This window comes from Mesoplodon mirus (genome assembly GCF_964341445.2).
Source record: "Mesoplodon mirus genome assembly, chromosome: 8".
NCBI lineage: Eukaryota > Metazoa > Chordata > Mammalia > Artiodactyla > Ziphiidae > Mesoplodon > Mesoplodon mirus.
The window spans coordinates 74,747,292-74,766,333 of NC_138984.1; the positions used below are offsets into that span (position 1 = coordinate 74,747,292).

Consider the following 19,042-nt stretch of genomic DNA (forward strand, 5'->3'; position numbering starts at 1 on the left):
CCTTTCATACTGGCAAGTCTTAGTTTGTGTGCCCTTTAGCCTTTAAAAGCAGCCTGTTTTTATGCACTAGTGCTCTTCTGAGCTCCTTCTCCTCCAGCTCTCCTGGACTTGCTGGCAGCTAAGCTGGCAAGAGATTGTTCAAGGCTTCCTTCTTAAGAGGACACTGTGGGTGGATGGGACTTGGGACCTTTTTTGGTGGTAAACTTTATTTTTACAAATGGCTTCAGAGGCACTCTGAGTTACTTCCATCTTTCCTTCACTCAGTGATTTCATGAGGTTCCATAAACATTTGTTTTAAGGGGTTTACTGAGCATCATCTATCAGCCCAATCAGTGTTGGGCTCTGCTCTAGGGATGAGGTAGATATAAAGGTAAATACATGCTCTGGCCTTAAGCTTTGGGGGCCTCCCAGTTTAGTGAGAGAGGCAATGACTTTTAAGACACTGTGGTGTCTACAAAGTGCTGTGACCACACAGAGAAGAGCAAGCATCTCTTTGGGGGAGCTGGCAACGTTCCAAGTGCAGGTGACATTGGAGGGTGCTCTTCAAGCATGAGTTAGGGGTTACATGGCAGACAGGGATTGGGGTGGGTGGGAAGACTGCCCCCTAGGGGAAGAAGAACCCTGCGTGAAGTCTGGACTGGCCCGCAGTGGCTGGATCTCACACAGCATTACAGGACAGGTTGCGTTTGAGGACCAAGGATGGAAATACAGTGGGGCCGGGGAGGATTTGATTCTTCTGGCAGTGTTGTCTTATTCTTTTGACTGTTTTTAAAATAGAGGGATGAAATAAGTAGATTTGGGTTGGGATAGTAAGTATTTATTTTGTACAGGCCATCTTGGAGTCGAGGAGACTGGTTGGGACTCTTTTGTAATGATTCAAAGGAGGTATAGTAGCTGAAACCTTGGCAGTGACAGAGGAGGGGAATGGAGGGAGGTGGAGGTCCATTTGAGAAAATTTTAGGAAAAGGAGTCTGTAGGTTGTGGTGACTCATTTGTACATGAGAATTAGAGAAGGCAGAAAAGTACAAAATGGGCCAGGGCTTGTGAGCCTGTTTCATGTCATGGCACATATAGGAAATATTTGTCCAGCAGTGGGGTAAATGGACTGTCCCTTGTAGCACTGCCCCAGACTGCCCTGCAGTCCACAGAGCTGGGGGATCTACATCCCAGCACATCCTGTAACAAATTCTTTGCACAGCAGTTGGGAAGCTTGCTAAGGTCTCTAGCTTGGGTTTCCAGATAGATCTAGATTCAGAAACTTTTTGCTGCGCTAGTGGCTTTATTCACATTTTTCCCCTATTGTTATGGGGTCTCCAAGGGGAGTCATTATTTTCGTGTTTTAAGTAAGGCTCTGACAGGTGGAATTTCAGCCCTGGTGCTGGGATTCCAAGTCATGCTGTCTCTGTACAGCCACAGGCATAGGTGCTGGTGTAATTAATTACAATGTGGAACACAGAAACAGGTTGGCCAGGGGGGGTGGCGACTTTGAATATCTCTAAGCTTAGTATTCTGCAGAGATCCTTGCTTGTGAAGAGCACCAGGGAATTGGAGATGCAGAGCCTGAGCTCAGATCACTGGCCTCCAGGGAGGAGGAAGGATCTCAAGACATGGCATCTGTGGCAGATGCTGGGAAGTTCAAGTATGATGAGGAATGACAAGCATCTGTCAGCTTTTGGAAATAGGAAAACAGCAGAATCAACAAACTCTTTCTGTCAAGGGTAGATAGTAAATATTTTAGGCTTTGAGGGCCATATGGTCTGTGTTGCAACGACTCACCTTTCACTGTAGTGCAGCTCAGCCATAGACAGTTCATTCATGAATGGTCATGGCCATGTTCCAGTAACATTTTATTTATAAAAACATGCAGTGGGTCAGACTTGGGTCCTAGACCATAGTTTGCCAACCTGACTTTTGCCTTAGAGGAAAGGAAGGGGGGAATGGAAACTTAGTATTTATTCAGTGCTTACCATGTACTAGACCCTTTGTAAACATTTTTAACCTTGAGATGTAGGCACGAATCCCACTTACAGTTGCTGGAAAAACCCAAGCGTTTAGATAACTTGCCTGAAGGTTATACAGCTACTTAGGGACTGACTGGGATTTGGACTTCAGTCTGCCTGAGTCCAAAGCCCGGGTCATCTCCACGTCACTTAGTTGCCACCCAGAACAGCAGCCTCAGGTCAGATCCCTCTCAAAAGGTACGCATGGCCCAGAAGCCATCAAGCTCTGCATTCCCACTGCTGTCCTTCACATAACATTCAGTGAAGCACTGTTTTTCTGCTTCACCTTTGTATTAGTTTGCTAGGGCTGCCATGACAAAGTACCACAAGATGGGTAGCTTAAACAACAGAAGTTAATTTTGTCATAGGTCTGGAGGCTGGAAGTCCAAGATCAAAGTACTGGCACGTTTGATTTCTCCTGCAGCCTCTATCCTTGGCTTCCAGATGGCCACCTTCTCCCTATGCCCTCACGTGGTCTTTCCTCTGTGTCTGTGCATCCCTGGTGTCTCTTTGTCCACATTTCCTCTTGTAAGGACAGCACTCAGATTGGATTAGGGCCCACCTCAATGGCCTCATTTTAACTCAATCACCTCTTAAAGGCCTAGTCTGCAAATATAGTCACATGCTGAGGTACTAGGACGTAGGACTTCAGCATATGAAATTTGGGGGCACATCCTTCAGCCTGTAACAACCTTCCTCCTCTATGGCGGATGTCAAGGGATTGTTGGGAACACAGCCTAAGTTCCTTAATACAGAAGCTGAAGGAATTCTCCTGTATGTGAAGGCTTTTCTTAGTTACCATTTGAGCCTTAGATAAAAAGTTTATTTTGGAATAGTTCAAAGATAGTTTGCAGTTCCCATTTATTATCACATAGCCACTTTCTTCTATCATTAACATAGTATATTAGTATGATACATTGTCACAACTAATGATCTCATACTGATACATTATTATTAACCGAAGTATGTACTTTCTATTTCTTTGGTTGATACCTAATATGCAGGATCTTAGTCAAGGATACCCTATGACATTTATTTGTCACGTTTCCTTAGGCTCCACTTGGCTCTGACAGTTTCTCAGACTTTCCTTGGTTTTGATGGCCTTGGCAGTTCTGAGGCTACTGTTCCCATGGTTTGTAGGATGCTCCTCTTTGGGGGGTTTGTCTGACGCTTCTCATGATTAGACTGAAGTTGTGAGGAGGTGGACCACAGAGGTAAAGTGCCCTTCTCATCTCATCATGCTGACACTTCAACGTGACTTATCACGGTTTTCGTTCACTGTGTTCACCCGGCCCAGGTAGAGGTTGCCAGGTTTCTCCAGGGTGAAGTTACTCTTTTTCTTACATCCCTCCCCATCCTCTACTCTCTGGAGGGAAGTTGCTATGCACAGCCCCCCATGCAGGGTGGGGACTTGGGCTCCCCACCTTGTGAGTGGAGTATGTACATAAATTATTTGGAATTTTTCTGCCTGAGCGATTCGTGTCTTCTTCCTCACTTACCTGTTTATATCAGTATAGATTCACAGGTAGATGACATGTCAGTGTTGCGCTGTGAGACATCTCACTCAGGCACTCGGCCCTTCTGCCCAACACGTTGCATCGTTGGCTCTCAGGCTGATCAGCCTTCCCCTGGCAAATATGTCAGAATTCTGTTAAGTCCAGCCTAAAATGAGGGCAGAGTTGCTGCCTGAGCAATTTTAATTTATCCATATAAACTGTTAACCATATGTATATTGCCTAAAACCTTAAAAAAAAAAAAAAACCCAAATTTTCTGGACGTTACATTCCTAACGGGTTGCAAGCGTTATTGTCTTGGTGGCGAAGAAACACAGTTCTGGATTTTGTCTGGAATTAGTGTTGAAGCAGCGCCACCGTGTGGTAAATGCAGAAGGATTGCCGTGTCCTAGAGACCCATGTCTCTTTCCTGACCCTCGTGGATGTCTAGTAGCTAAAGTACTTGAAGAAAAAAATGTTTTGAGTTTTTTTTTTTTTGATACTTATTACTTTAATGACTTAAATCCTAAAATTAGGCTACATTTTTAGGAGGTAGAAACAAGTACCAAAAGTGTACCATTTGACCACCCTGCCTTGCTTTTGGCCAACCTCGGATCTCTACACTGCTCACTTCTCATTCTCCCATTAAAACTCTTAGTACTACTACAATTCACTATCTAAAGTTACAGACCTGGAGCTGCCAAGAAAAAGCTTTCTTAAGAAGTTTTGCTTTTAAGCCAGAGTGTATCTAACACTCAGGTATCAATCGAGAACATTTTACACCTCTCTAGTAGATTAATTCACTTAAGAAAACATGCCAACATAAAAAACCCCACCTACATTACTTAACATAAAAAGACTACTGAACATCTCTACATGCCATTCTAGTATGTCAGAGTACTTATGTAAACCTAAATTAGTAATGTGTTCATTGAACTGATTTGAAAAAGCCTCATATTTAAACTGCATTACCAGTGTTTACCAAAAATTAGGTACATGTTGTACTACAAAATTAGCCTAATAACAAAAAAAACACTCCATCTTCCTCCCAGAGAGTTACATTGTGCCGATATCCCATAGACAGTACTATAAAAGGATTTCATTTTTGCAGTACACTGGGCTCACAGTGAGTATATTAGTACAGAGACCATGGGTTTAATGTTACTGTAAGAATGTCATTAGTGAAACATATATAAGGCATGTAGAAAACTAACATTAAAGCTCTTAAGGGCAAAGTTCTAAACTGGCAGCTGCTAGAAAAGGTGCCACTAGGAATAAAAAATATTAAAGAAATTTAGTTTCAGCACATATTAGTTTATAATGCTTCCACAGTGCAATGAACTACTTCTTATAAGTTTCTACTGCTGGAACTAATGTACCAAAAGAGAATGGACTTTTGCCCCCTTTAACTACTAGCCCAATCTTAAAAACGGGAGCAGTCGCTTACAGTCTTCCACACGGTATTGTTTGGAGTAGACTGAGCAGTCAGCAGGAAGTTCTGGTTGAAGTAGTGTTGTCTGTTTCCATCAAACTTCACAGTTCCACTGGTCACCACAAGAACTGTAGTCTGGGCCTGAGTAGCTTGCTCATGAACTGGCTGGCAATCTAGCATATTGACCTGAAACTCACTAGAAGGCAACATGTCAAAAAAATTAGTCAGGGCTTCCAGCCCTGTTACAACATTTCCATTCCATACTAAAGTGGCCTTGTCCAGATACAGCCTGGTTAGTGCCTGTCTTCTCTTGTCCATTGTCTCATAGTAAATATTGACAAATTCCTCAGCAGTTTTGCATGCCTGATCTACATAAGTTTTAAACTCCATGGGCGTAGCCATTGGGGAGTTGAAAGCAGCGTGTCCCCACAGTGACGGATTCGCAAAGTCCTGTCGTGTCCAGCTCCCTTGGCTGCGGAATGATCAAATACTTAGGAAGACAGAGAAACCCGCCAAACCCACAGAATTCTCTGCCCGCCCATTCTCTCTCGGAAGCAACTCGGTCCACTGTTAAAAGCCGAGTTCTTAAAAAAGAGGCTGATTGGGCCTCCCTGGTGGCGCAGTGGTTGAGAGTCCGCCTGCCGATGCAGGGGATACGGGTTCGTGCCCCGGTCTGGGAGGATCCCATATGCCGCGGAGCGGCTGGGCCCGTGAGCCATGGCCGCTGAGCCTGTGCGTCCGGAGCCTGTGCTCCGCAACGGGAGAGGCCACAACAGTGAGAGGCCTGCATACAGCAAAAAAAAAAAAAAAAAAAAAAAAGAGGCTGATTTCTGACTTTGCCTTTATACATGATTGGGTTTACATAAAAAGTGAACGCTTTAAAGTTAAAATTCCCAGTAGTTATTATTATTATTTTTGGCACATTAACTTAACAATTCTTTTTTTACTTTATTTATTTATTTATGGCTGCTTTGGGTCTTAGTTGCGTCACGAGGGATCTTCATTGTGGCGCACAGCCTTCTCTCTAGTTGTGGCCTGTGGGTTTTCCCTCTCTAGTTGTGGCGCGTGGGCTCCAGAGCGCGTGGGCTCTGTAGTTTGCAGCATGCAGGCTCTCTCATTGAGGTGCGCGGGCTCGGTAGTTGTGGCACACGGACTTAGTTGCCCCAGGGCGTGTGGGATCTTTGTTCCCCCAGCAGGGATCGAACCCGCATCCCCTGCATTGGAAGGCAGGTTCTTTACCGCTGGACCACCAGGGAAGTCTCCATTAACTTGTAATGCATATCTTAAGGTAAGCTTTTTTTCTGATTATTCAAAATTGTTTAATAGCTGAGGTATAAAAGTGCAACAGGTTGAAACTCTGCACTTCTGGAGCTTTTTATCTTTGGGTGTAGGCAGGTTGGGGACTTATTTTGTTTCATTCCTTTTTGGCCAGATGTTTTAAGAAGTTTAAGGCTGTGTGGAAGTTGGCCAGGGAGCCTGCAAATGCCCACCATGATGTGTGGGAACGGCGGGGTGGGTGGGGATTAGCAGCCCTCTGCCTCCTGCAATGCTTACATCCATAGGAGGAGTCTTCAGAACGGGAGAGGTGGGGAAGTTGGTGGGAAAGTTTAATATGGCCTGTGGTTGACCTGGGTGGGGGTTAGGGAGTGCTAAGCTGGAGACTAGTGTGACAGCCTGTTAGAGTTGGTTCTAAAGAAAATGAAGAAGCAGTCACTTTTTTTGTTGTAATAAATCAGTGTGTCATCAGGAATTCCAAAAATTTTTTTAAATTTTTATTTATTTTCTTTTATTTATTTTTGGCTGAGCTGTGTCTCCCTTACTGTGCGTGGGCTTTCTCTAGTTGCAGCGAGCGGGGGCTACTCTTTGTTGTGGTGCACGGGCTTCTCATTGCCGTGGCCTCTCTTGCTGCAGAGCATGGGCTCTAAGCGTGCAGGCTTCATTAGTTGTGGCTCGCGGGCTCTAGAGTGCAGGCTCAGCAGTTGTGGCGCACGGGCTCAGTTGCTCCACGGCTTGTGGAATCTTCCCCGGCCAGGGCTCGAACCCGGTCCCTTGCATTGGCAGGTGGATTCTTAACCACTGCGCCACCAGGGAAGCCCAGGAATTCCAAATTTAATGTTAATCTTGATCAGCTTTTGAGAGTGAGGTCAAATTGTTGCTTTTGAGGAGAGGGATGGCTATTCACTGGAAAGACCATGAGAGAACTTTCTTAAAAAAAAATTGTAATATTTTAAAACTTGATCTAGATTATTTTACATAGATATATACATATGTAAACATTTATCGAGCTGGACACTTACGATCTGTGTGTTTTAATAAATAAAGGGTATTAACATCCATTATTTAACTAAAAAAAAATTGTTTTTGCTTTGATGGATAGGAAAAGTTCATAAAGAACTTGAACTGTAACTCAGTTAATGGGGCAGCCCTTCCCTCTGCTGTGTCCTAAACCCAAGACACTAGTAGAAAATTGAACGTTGGAGCTGAGAAGGCTGTGACTGTCTCAGTCATTACAGGGGGTGGCAGCTGTGTCGGGAGGAGATGAGCTCTGCCTGTGGCTCGTCATCTGGCTCCTTGTCAGTGATGTCATGGGTTACCTATGTCATCTGTGAGTGCAATTTGTCCTGTTCAACCTCGAAAGAGATAACAGCTAAGCCTCCAGATATCACTTAGCTGCTGCCCTCTTAGGTTCCCGATGTTTTCAAGAGGTATTTCAGATAATGGAAACCACGTGCGTACAAGTGTGAGCTCCTCACCACAGAGGTCAGAGAAGGACGTTTGCCTCAAGCTCACACACCCGGCCTGTCATGGCTCTCTGGGACTATTAGAGGCCACTCGTGTGTGGCCTGACACACCAGCCTCTGACTGTGCATAGTGAGATTGCAGGCTGCTCCTGACCTGAGAGAGAGCATCTCAGAGCAGAGTGCCTCCTCTGTATAGATGTCAGGAACGTGGAGGAGTTTGTTGGGGTTGCTGACAAGTACACAGCGATGACAGTGAGAACTGCAGTAGCACATGGAAGGTTCTAGAATTTGGCTGGGGGGCCAGAAATGAATGATGGCTAGCTTTGTTGGCCGGCTGGGGGCTGTAGGTGAATTGTGGTAGACTTGGAGTTAAGGGATTTTTTTTCTCCTTTCTCCCTCCCTCCCTCCTTCTTTCCTTCCATCTTGAATTCCTTCCAGTGAGCATTTTGAAAGTGAGAGACTGACTTTAACAATGGTCTCCCCAATGTATAAAACAAGGCTTTCGATGTCTGAGAGCAGCATTTTGTGTACAGATGATGATACAAGTTTCAGATTACTGTTCATTGTATCGTAGTCAATTTTAAACGTGGCTTTCCATGGCCTTTAAATTCAACTTGCAAATCTTACGTTTATAATCTAATTTAAAACCATACATTTAAAACAGCTCATATAACTCAATATCAAAAAAAACAATCAACCCAAGAAAATGGGCAGAAAACCTGAATAGGTATTTTTCCAAAGAAGATACACCGATGGCCAACAGGCACATGAAAAGATGCTTAACGTCGCTAATTATTAGAGAAATGCCAATCAAAAGTACAATGAGGTATCATCTCACACCTGTCAGAATGGCTATTGTCAAAAAGTCTACAAATAATAAATGCTGGAGAGGGTGTGGAGAAAAGGGAACCCTCGTAAACTGTTGGTGGGAATGTAAATTGGTGCAGCCACTGTGGAGAACAGTACGAAGGTTCCTTAAAAAACTAAGAATAGACCCATATGATCCGGCAGTTCCACTCCTGGGCATATATATCTGGAAAAAGCAAAAACTCCAATTTGAAAAGATGCATGTACCCTAACGTTCATAGCAGAGCTATTTACAATAGCCAAGACATGGAAACAACCCAGGTGTCCATTAAGAGACGATTGGCTTAAGAAGATGTGAGATACATAGATAAGCAACAAGGATTTACTGTATAGCACAGGGAACTATATTCAATATCTTGTAATAACCTATAATGGAATATAATCTGCAAAAAACCTGAATTACTGTGCTGTACACCTGAAACTAGCACAATATTATAAATTGAAGTATAAATACTTCAATTTAAAAGTAATAAAAATAGGAAATATATTGCAGTAAATTTTACTTAAAGCTGAAAATTACCCATTTCAAATAGGAATCACAGAGTTAATCAGTTAGATACTCTGATATGCCACATTTTAAAAACGTTACAAATTCTTTACTACACATACTCCCTGATTATGCCCAGTGGTGCAAACTTAATCTTAACCGTAACACAGTTGTTTTGATACTTTGGGTTTGACTTCTTTTTTCTTCAACTCTTCATTTAATTCTCAACCTTGCTCAGATTGCAGGACAACCAATATGATTGATCAACGGAGGCAAGGTGAGGTTGGGGCCAGGAACTCATGATCTCAGTATGCCCCAGTATTAGGATTAAGTTTGGCTTCAAGAAAAAAAAAATCAAATATGTAGTCACTTAAACAAGATAAAAATGTGTTTCTCTCTCTCTAGTTAATGGTCTAGAGGTACGTGGCTCGGAGCCTTGGTGAGTTCAAGGTGTCGTCAAGGAACCTAGCTTGGTGCTCATCATTGGTGTTAGTTTCCTGGGGCTACCACAAACTTGGTGGCTTAAAACAACAGAAATTTATTTTCTCACACTTCTGAAGGCTGAAAGTCAGAAATCAAGGTATCAGCAGAATTGCATCCCCTGTGGAGACTAGGGAGAGTCGGTTCCTTGCCTCTTCTAGCTTCTGATGGCTCTTAGTATTCCTTGGTTTGTGGCTGCGTCATTCCATTCTCTGTCTCACATGGCCTTCTCTGTGTGTGCTGGTCTGATCCCCCTCTGCCTTTCTTTTTTTTTTTTTTTTTTTTTTTGTGGTATGCGGGCCTCACTGTTGTGGCCTCTCCCGTTGCGGAGCACAGGCTCCAGACGCACTGGCTCAGCAGTCATGGCTCACGGGCCCAGCCACTCCGCAGCATGTGGGATCTTCCCGGACCGGGGCACGAACCCGTGTCCCCTGCATCAGCAGGTGGACTCTCAACCACTGCGCCACCAGGGAAGCCCTGCCTTTCTTTTATAAGGATACTTGTGATGATTATTGTAATGGCATTTGGGGCCTACCTGGATAATCCAGAATGATGCTTTCATCTCAAAAATCCTTAACCACAGCCACATGGACCACTTTTCCAAATGAAGTAACGTGTACGGATTCTAGGGATTGGGTCCTGGACATACCTTTGGGAGCTGTTATCAGCCTACATTCCCTCTCACCACAAGGTCACCTCAGTGTCCGGTAGGAGTGTTGAGTACCACCTGGTATGTCATCATTTCTGCCAGAAAGGGGCCTCTCCCAGCTGGGTTGGCGCCCTTTAAACAATCCTTCTTGAATTCCCACCCAACACTCACTTTCCTCTCAGTGGCTGCCAAGAAGGCTAGAAAATGCAGCCTTTTATTCATTTAATGTGCTGTGCTGCTAAAGTGTGATTTTTCAAAAAAGCAAAAGTATGACATGTAAATATAAAAAGGTCCTGTGTCAACAGTTTTATTTAGCTCATTCATTAAGGCAGGAACAAGCAAGACATTAAGACCAGTTTAAATGAGAATTTGGATTACAGGGATTTATAGTCTCTGCCAGACAAAATTCATATGCATTGCCATCAGTTTTTTTGCAATTCGCAGAGCTGTAAAATAGTTCCGTTGATAGGAAGTCAATCAAGAAGAGTACACACCTATGGAATGAGATAGTCTGGAGAGTCTGCTTTACATAAACAAGCCCCAGCACCCCTCTGAAGGGATATCCTGTGATCTCTCATTTCTTTCCAGGTATTGGGTACTTTTAAAACAGTGACCAGTTAAAAACCAGGGCTCTCTTATCAAGGTGCAAAGGGATGATAGATGCTGGGGCTGGCCTCTGGCTGGTTCTGCCTCTCAGTGGGTCAGAGATGTTTACCCAGGATAGAAATTTTGTGCAGTTAGAGTCACTCCCCAGCACAGAATGACACCCTCAGTCAGGCCCACTCTTTTTTAATTAAAAATTTTTTTCACTTTTTTTTTTTTGGCGGTACGCGGGCCTCTCACTGTTGTGGCCTCTCCCATTGCGGAGCACAGGCTCCGGACGCGCAGGCTCAGTGGCCATGGGTCACGGGCCCAGCCACTCCGCGGCATGTGGGATCTTCCCAGACCGGGGCACGAACCCGTGTCCCCTGCATCGGCAGGCGGACTCTCAACCACTGCGCCACCAGGGAAGCCCCACTTATTTTTTGATTTACGTAGAATAAAATTATTTTTGCTCCATGAGCTTTGGCAGTTACATGGAGCTGTGTAAGCACCACCACAATCAAGCACAGAACAGTTCCTTCACCCCAAAATATTCCCTCATCCTGCCCCTTTGTAGTCAACCCCTACTCCCTGGCAACCACTGATACGTTCTCCAAGACTTTAGTTTGCCTTTTCCAGAATGTCATCTAAATAGAAGCATACATTATACAGCCTTTTGAATCTGGCTTCTTTCACTAAGCATAATACATTTGAAATTCATCCATGTTGTAGTGGGTGTCAGTACCTCTTTTTTTTCCCCCAATATATTTTTCTTATTGAAGTATAGTTGATTTACAACATTGTGTCTTACCGCTTTACTTTTTATTGCTGAGTAGTATTAATTTATTGCATGGACATACCGTCGTTTATCCATTCACTAGTTGAAGGACATTTGAATAGCTTTCAGGGTTTTTTTGGTGATTATGAGTAAATGTGTATGCATGTATTGCTATAAATACATTCATACGGGTTTTTGAGTAAATTTATATTTTCATTTCTCTTGAGTCAATGCGTAGTTGTGGAATTGCTTGGTGATATGTTAAACGTATTAATTTAATTTTATATGAAAATGCCGACTGTTTTCCAAAGTGGTTGTACCATTTTGCATTCCCACCAGCAGTGTAGGAGAGTTCCTATTGATCTGCATCCTCACGAGCAGTTTTTAATCATCAAAAAATTTAAAAAAAATTTCAGCCATTCTACTAGGTGTGTAGTGGTAGCTCATTGTCCTAACTGGATCTTAATGGTCTCAGTGCAAGCTAGTCAGGTTGTAACTAACATCCAAGGATAATCTTTTAACCTAATCTAATTAAACTCATAAAGTCTCCTCCTATCCAGGGTAACCATTAGAGATATTTCTCTGTATAAACTGTTGGATCCTGCATCTCTCTCACCTTTCCTTGCCCTTGATCTTGGCACCCTGAGCATAGGTAGAAGGGTTAACTTTACACAGATATGACAGGATGAGTGCCATTGCAAGTGCGTGTGAGGACGGAGCTGAGGAGAGTTTCAGGTGTTTCCTTCTGTTGCCATTATCTTTGTGACATAGGACCCGAGGGTTCCTGCAGAGGCGGGAGGGTGGGGTGTGTGTGTGCACCAGAGCTTTGTTTGAGGAGGATGGGCAAGTCTGGACCTGGGCCCTGAGGAGGATGGATTGCTGCTGCGTGAGACAGGACTACTCTTCTCCTGCCCTCTCCAGGATGGTTTAGGAGGGTCATGGAGCACCTGCCAACAGGTGGGACCTCTGGATAGACTGGAACTCATACTCTTTCCTCCCACCCCATCCCTTCCCCCACAGATCTCCTGCCCTTGGCAAAAAGAATGAATGAGGGTTAGAACAGGATTCCGCAGTAGCCACTGTACTGAATGAATATTTGAAAAAATAACCCCGAATCATAAAAGTTATTAGTTTATAGCAAATACGTATAATTTATTCAAAAAGCAGAAAGGAACTTTTTCTTGTCAAAATTAACATTTGTGTACCTACTGAGTACATGACACTTTGTGGAAGCCAACAAAAGAGGCATGGCTTTCTTCCTTCAGCTGCCTTTTTTTTTGTTTGTTTTTTTGTTTTTTTTGTTTTTTTTGCGTTACGTGGGCCTCTCACTGCTGTGGCCTCTCTCGTTGCGGAGCACAGGCTCCGGACGCGCAGGTTCAGCGGTCATGGCTCACGGGCCCAGCCGCTCCATGGCATACGGGATCCTCCCCGACTGGAGCACGAACCCGTGTCCCCTGCATCGGCAGGCGGACTCTCAACCACTGCGCCACCAGGGAAGCCCCTTCAGCTGCTTTTATTCTGTGTGGGAATGGAAAAAGTAAATCACTCTGTCTCCCACCTCTGTGCAGGCCCTCTGGGAGGAAGTGATGCCACCCCCACTTCATCCTCAGGCCCAGTTCAGGTCCCGTCTCTTCCCTCTACTGTTTTCCCCAGTCACTTAACACTGTCGGGCTGGGCAGCTCTTTCTGTCTAATCTTCTTATTTGATTGGAAGCTGCCTCAGGGCATGGACAAGGTCCTGCATTGCTAACCCCTGTGGTGGATTTCAAACCTGAGTATCCGAATCATCCCAGTGCTCTGGGGTGGGGCTGAGAATTTGCATTTCTAACAAGATCCCAGGTGGTGCTGTTGCTGCCCGTCCAGGGAATCACACTTTGAACCCTCAGGGAAAGAAAGTTCTCGAGGGCCCTGCCTCCCTGTTTCTGGGGTCTTTACTTCATCACGCAGCACAGGGCTCATCTCCTGCTTAATATCAGGAGAACTCCTTCCCCCTTGTGGGCTCCTTCCCTAGTTCCTTAGAGAAACTGAAATGATTCCAGGAAGGACTCCGATCTTTTTTCTAGGGACATCTTAGAACCAAGGTTTGTGGTTATTCATTTATTTGTGATGGTTTGGTTAGTGATTCTTACTAGCAAAACAAAACCAACTTCAGGTATTAGATTCTTTATGGTAAATTATAACTACTACCAGTAGTTACAAGACGTGAGGGCTAGAGTTTTCCTCCCTGTAAACTCACTCAGGTATGAATGAAAACAAGGGTCAGATGGCATTCTGCCCATATAGAGGTTTATTAGCAGTCTGGCACAATGCAGTCATATCGCCTGTTTTATATGCCTAGTAAAGTTCCAGCTCTGTCCTTTTAGAAGGGTCGCTGCCCTGATGGCACCTCGCATTCAGTGTTTACCTGTAGCAAGTATGGCAGCATTTCATGGACAACATGTTAGTTTTCTACTGTAGCCCTAAGAAATTACTACAAATATATCAGCTTAAAACAAATTGATTATATTACAGTTTTGTGGGTTGGAAGTCCAGGCACAGCCTGGCACAGTGGGTTCTCTGCTCTGGGTTTCACAAGGCCCAGCTTATGATGTTGCTGGGACTGCATTCCTTTCTGGGGCTCGGGATGAAATATTCCTGAACTCATTCAGGCTGGCTGAGTTCAGTGCCACATGGCTGTAGGACTGAGGTCCTCATTTCCTTGCTGGCTCTTGGCTAGGTGTCATTCTCAACTTCTAGAGGCTGCCTGCATTCCTTTGCATGTGGCCCCCTTCCTCCCATCTTCAAAACTAGCAACATGCCAAGTCCAGAAGGGCTGAATCCTTCTGAGGCTTTGAGTCTCTCTGACCATCTCCACTGCCTTCTGTCTCATTTCACCTCATACTCTTAACTCAGATTGCACTGACTTGCTACCCTTCTCTCCTTACACAAGGCCCCAGGCCTTTGTAAAAAGGCTTCTGGAAGTTCTGAAAGCCCCCTAGGGGACACATCACATGTATTCATGAGATGAAGACTGACTTCAGTCTTCCTCTTCTGCTTTTAAGGGTTCGTGTGATTACATGGGGCCCACTCAGTAATCCAGAATGATCTCTCTAGTTGAAGGTCAGCTGGTTAGTAACCTTAATTCTTTTTTTTAAAATTTATTTATTTTATTTATTTTTATTTTTGGCTGTGTTGGGTCTTGGTTGCTGCGCGCAGTCTTTCTCTAGTTGCGGCGAGCCGGGGCTACTCTTCGTTTTGGTGCGCGGACTCATTGTGGTGGCTTCTCTTGTTGTGGAGCACGGGCTCTAGGCGTGTGGGCTTCAGTAGTTGCAGCACTTTGGGCTCAGTAGTTGTGACTCGCAAGTCCTGGAGCGCAGGCCCAGTAGTTGTGGCGCACAGGCTTAGTTGCTCCGTGGCATGTGGGATCTTCTGGGACCAGGGCTCGAACCCGTGTTCCCTGCATTGACAGGCGGATTCTTAACCACTGTGCCATGAGGGAAGCCCAGTAACCTTAATTCTTAATCCCACCTGCAGACCCCCATTCACAGTAATACCTGGATTGTGTTTGATTCAATAATCAGGGCCTGGGAATCTTGGAGTGACATCTTTGGAGTTCTCCCTATCACAGACAGAACTTCAGTTATCCTGACATTTTTGAATCAGAGGCCAAATAATTCCCTGGAATTAGCAGCTGGACCTCCAGCCACTTACTTACCAAGCCTATGGCACATCTGTGAGGGCTGGCTAGATTTTTATCTGCCTGGGTCATATATGGGCCAGGGTGCTTCTGTGATATTTCTAGTCTATCCTCTTTCCTCAAATACCATGAATTCACCACTGAAAAGAGGTTTCCAGCAACTGTAATACTAAATAACAAAGTTAGTAATTTAACTTGTGTGAAATTCCATTTCTAACCTCCAGGGTGCTAATTAGCGTAACCGTGGTGCTGGTTGCTGATAAGGATGGCTAGCTGACCAACTTGGACTTGTGGTGGCCTTAGCTGTTGTGTGTGGCCTTCTGATTAAAAGCTAGTTAACTATTCCAGGAGCCTGTATTCCAGATTAGGACAAATAATTGCCCTCAGGCAGGAGATTAAAGGCAACGGACAGACACACATTTATATCACACTGTTTATGTTGAAGTGTTTTTTTTTTTTTTTTTCCTTTTTGCGATACACGGGCCTCTCACTGTTGTGGCCTCTCCTGTTGTGGAGCACAGGCTCCAGACGCGCAGGCTCAGCAGCCATGGCTCACGGGCCCATCCGCTCTGTGGCGTGTGGGATCCTCCCGGACCGGGGCACGAACCCGTGTCCCCTGCATTGGCAGGCAGACTCTCAACCACTGCGCCACCAGGGAAGCCCTGTTGAAGTGTTTTGAAATAAAATTCAGACGCTGTGATAAAGACTCTTGTCCCCTCAACTGAGAGCTTCGGGGAAGTGCCGTCACATCTTGTTGTCACCCTGTGCCTGGCACGCAGTGGATGTGCAACAGATACTTGTTGAGTAAATAAATAAGGTGAATGAATGCATTTCCATGCTGTAATACATGAAAACTTAGATACAGTATAGGAACAGCATGGCAGACAAAGTGCATTGGGAGAAAGTGGAAACATTGCTCAGGGTACTTTGAACTGAGAATTTATTGTATTCATGGTGCTGTAAGCATGCACACTGCAAGCTGAGACTTGCAAATCTTTGCCAACATTTATTTTAACGATGCTTTATTGAAAGGGGGATGGCTCCATTTCGATAGACTCTTTTCCTACTAGATTTAAGTGCCTTAATGGCAGTGCACGTTTACATCGCACGGTGCCTGTGCATCGCATGAGTAAATAAAGGCTGTCCACCCTTCTCAGTGCACTCTTACAAAAAATAAGGTATTCAAAATAAGAAAAAGGAGGCCTAATGAGAGTAATGTCAGGTAACTTTCGTATTTCGTTACCCATTTTTTCCCTCTTGCCTTCTGCTTTTTTCCTTCCCTAGAATTAGCAGTCTGAATTTCCCTAGACCTCACCTGTCTTTGGGTAATGAGGTTACAAGAGTAATAACTCAGATTACACTGACTTGTTGCCCACCTCTCTTCACACAAGGTCCCAGGCCCTTGTAAAAGTGTTTCTGGAAGCTTTGGGAAGCTCCCCAGGGGCACGTCATGTGTTCACGACCAGGGATGCTGTGGCCGCTCGGACAGCTGGTGCTTCTCTCCCGGAGCCCTGCCCCACATCAGCTCCCGGTACCCAGGTGTTATTCCCTGGAGCTGAGTCCGTTCAAGTAGCATTTTGGGGTTTTATTTACAGCCTCTCTGCTGCTGCTTGTAGGAGAAATCCAAGTGATGGATGACACACTGTGCTTGCAATTGCCCTCCCCTTGGGCCGAGGCTTTCTGACTGAGTCGGTTCATCATTTGGCTTCTTCTTCCTCAAAGTGAATCTTCCCAAGAGGCTCTCACCCCCCTTAGACAGGCTTGTGGGCAGTGCTGCCAGTTCACCTGCCCAGCCTCACCACGGCGTGGGACAAAGTGGTCAGAGGCAAGGCCAGGTTCCCTCCATCCCATAAACTTAGGCGAAGTCTTCCCCTTTCTCAGTCCCAAAGTGCGTCTCTCCCTCTCCCCACAATGCTTACTTTTGGGTGTAGGGGAGGGAGAAGGGCCAGACTTTGGAAGCTCTGTGCAGGTATTGTGCTCTTTAAAAATCCAAGACTGTGATCTGGTAGTTTACCACAGTTTACCATTTCTTTTTTTTTTTTTTTTTTTTTTTTTTTTTTTGCGGTATGCGGGCCTCTCACTGTTGTGGCCTCTCCCGTTGCGGAGCACAGGCTCCGGATGCGCAGGCCCAGCGACCATGGCTCACGGGCCCAGCCGCTCCGCGGCATATGGGATCCTCCCAGACCGGGGCACGAACCCGTATCCCCTGCATCGGCAGGCGGACTCTCAACCACTGCGCCACCAGGGAGGCCCTACCATTTCTTATTGACTATTTAATGACGTTTGCCCTAGTGATAAAGGTACCCCCGCCCTCCCCGCCCCCCCCAAAGGAATCCTCTTCCTCATCCTTTTTATTTTTCTTATCTTGTTGTGAACATTTCCCAGTGTGAGATGAAAACTCAGACCAGATAAAATCAACAGGAACCTTTACTGTGAAAGTTCAAGATGGTAAAAAAAAAAAAAAAAAAAAAAATCTCTAAAATGATTGATAACACAGGAGGGTCACTTTTCATAGTCTCCAGATGTCGTGAAAAATGTAAGATCTGCTTTAAATGCAGTAAGTAGCCTCAGGTGTTCTGTGTCCCAAATTTTGCTTTCACACACACACATATATATATACATAAATATAAATAAAATTATTTTTAACTGAAGCATTCAGAAATGAGAAGTAACCCCTGCCCTTCTCTCTCTCTCACTGCCTAGAGATAAAGCCCAGTTTGGTTTATTTCTGCCATTCCTTTAAAAAAAAATATTCCTTATATGGTAGTTTCTAAGCAGCAAAATAGTCAGCTGTGTGATTAAAATGTCAAAAGGAGTAGGAAAACTGGCCACTGGGAAAAGTGTATTTGGAGATTTACATAAAGGCAGGAAAGGCACCAGGGAGAAGGCTGTGCTCCAGGTTGTAGACCGATTTGATTGATGGAGATTGCCCCTCCCCCACCTCCAGCTGACACAAGCCCTTCTGTACAGTGCAAGGAGCTTGCAGGAGCTCTTCTGTGCCGGCTGCCTACTGGGTACCTCTTTGGGGGCACACTGTATGTTTCTCTTCATCTTGAGAGCCCTTTATCTTTAAATTTGAGAGCCCCCTTCCCCTGTATCACAGAGTAGAGAATGGGGGGCAGAGGAGGTGGGGAATCAGGATGAGGAAAGGGATCCAGAGTATGAACTGGGTGTAATTTATGGTCAAGAACAATTCCCGTTTATCTTAAACCTTGTAAACTGGGCAAGTTGGTGCCCCATCCATGGCCCTAGACCCTGCTCAGACCCTGCCAGAAGGGTGGTCTTCCTTAGAGGTCCCGCCTGTGGTGACCTGTGCTTTGCATACTTGATACCTTTGCTACCAAAGTATGGCCCATGGTCCTGACTATACCTGATAAGTGCATCAAAATCTGCATCTTGACAAGACCCCCACGGCATTCTTATGCCCAGTTAAGCTTGAAAAGTGCTTTATACCAGTGTCTTGGGTCCCCAGGAGTGACTGGGTGGCAAGGCCAGTGAGACAAGGAAGCACATTGGCTTCTGGATGAGCCCATTTTCAAGCTAATACCTGACAGTCTTGTTTTTAAGAGCCTCTTGCCTTAAACAGTTAGGAGCCCACATACCATGCTTTCTGGGTAATTATTATTGTATTATTGGATTCTGGTTAATTTGGGGGGATTAACATGAGGGCGCTTGGTTTACATAAAGAGGGGAAGTTATTTTAGGTAGTTTATGCTTGGGAATGTTGAGCATTTCATTGTAAACAAAAGCTGTGTGTAGAAAGGTGCTGGGCAGTAGTTTCCCCTGAGTAAGGGGGGTGTTAGGGGGATGGATTTTTCAGTTTTGATCTCTGTTGATAAAGAATGTGGCCACTTCATT

The 19,042-nt window shown here is 44.9% G+C and overlaps 2 protein-coding genes across 5 annotated transcripts in view; one reads left to right on the forward strand and one right to left on the reverse strand.

The window, feature by feature from the left end:
* TANC1 (tetratricopeptide repeat, ankyrin repeat and coiled-coil containing 1) overlaps positions 1-19,042 on the forward strand; it is a 239,929-nt gene that overhangs the window by 121,942 nt on the left and 98,945 nt on the right. The window lies entirely within an intron of this gene.
* Positions 4,914-5,696, reverse strand: LOC309809592 (NTF2-related export protein 2). The gene has a single exon (XM_082630831.1). The coding sequence runs from the start codon at positions 5,325-5,327 to the stop codon at positions 4,917-4,919; it is 411 nt and encodes a 136-aa protein (XP_082486957.1). The 5' UTR covers positions 5,328-5,696; the 3' UTR covers positions 4,914-4,916.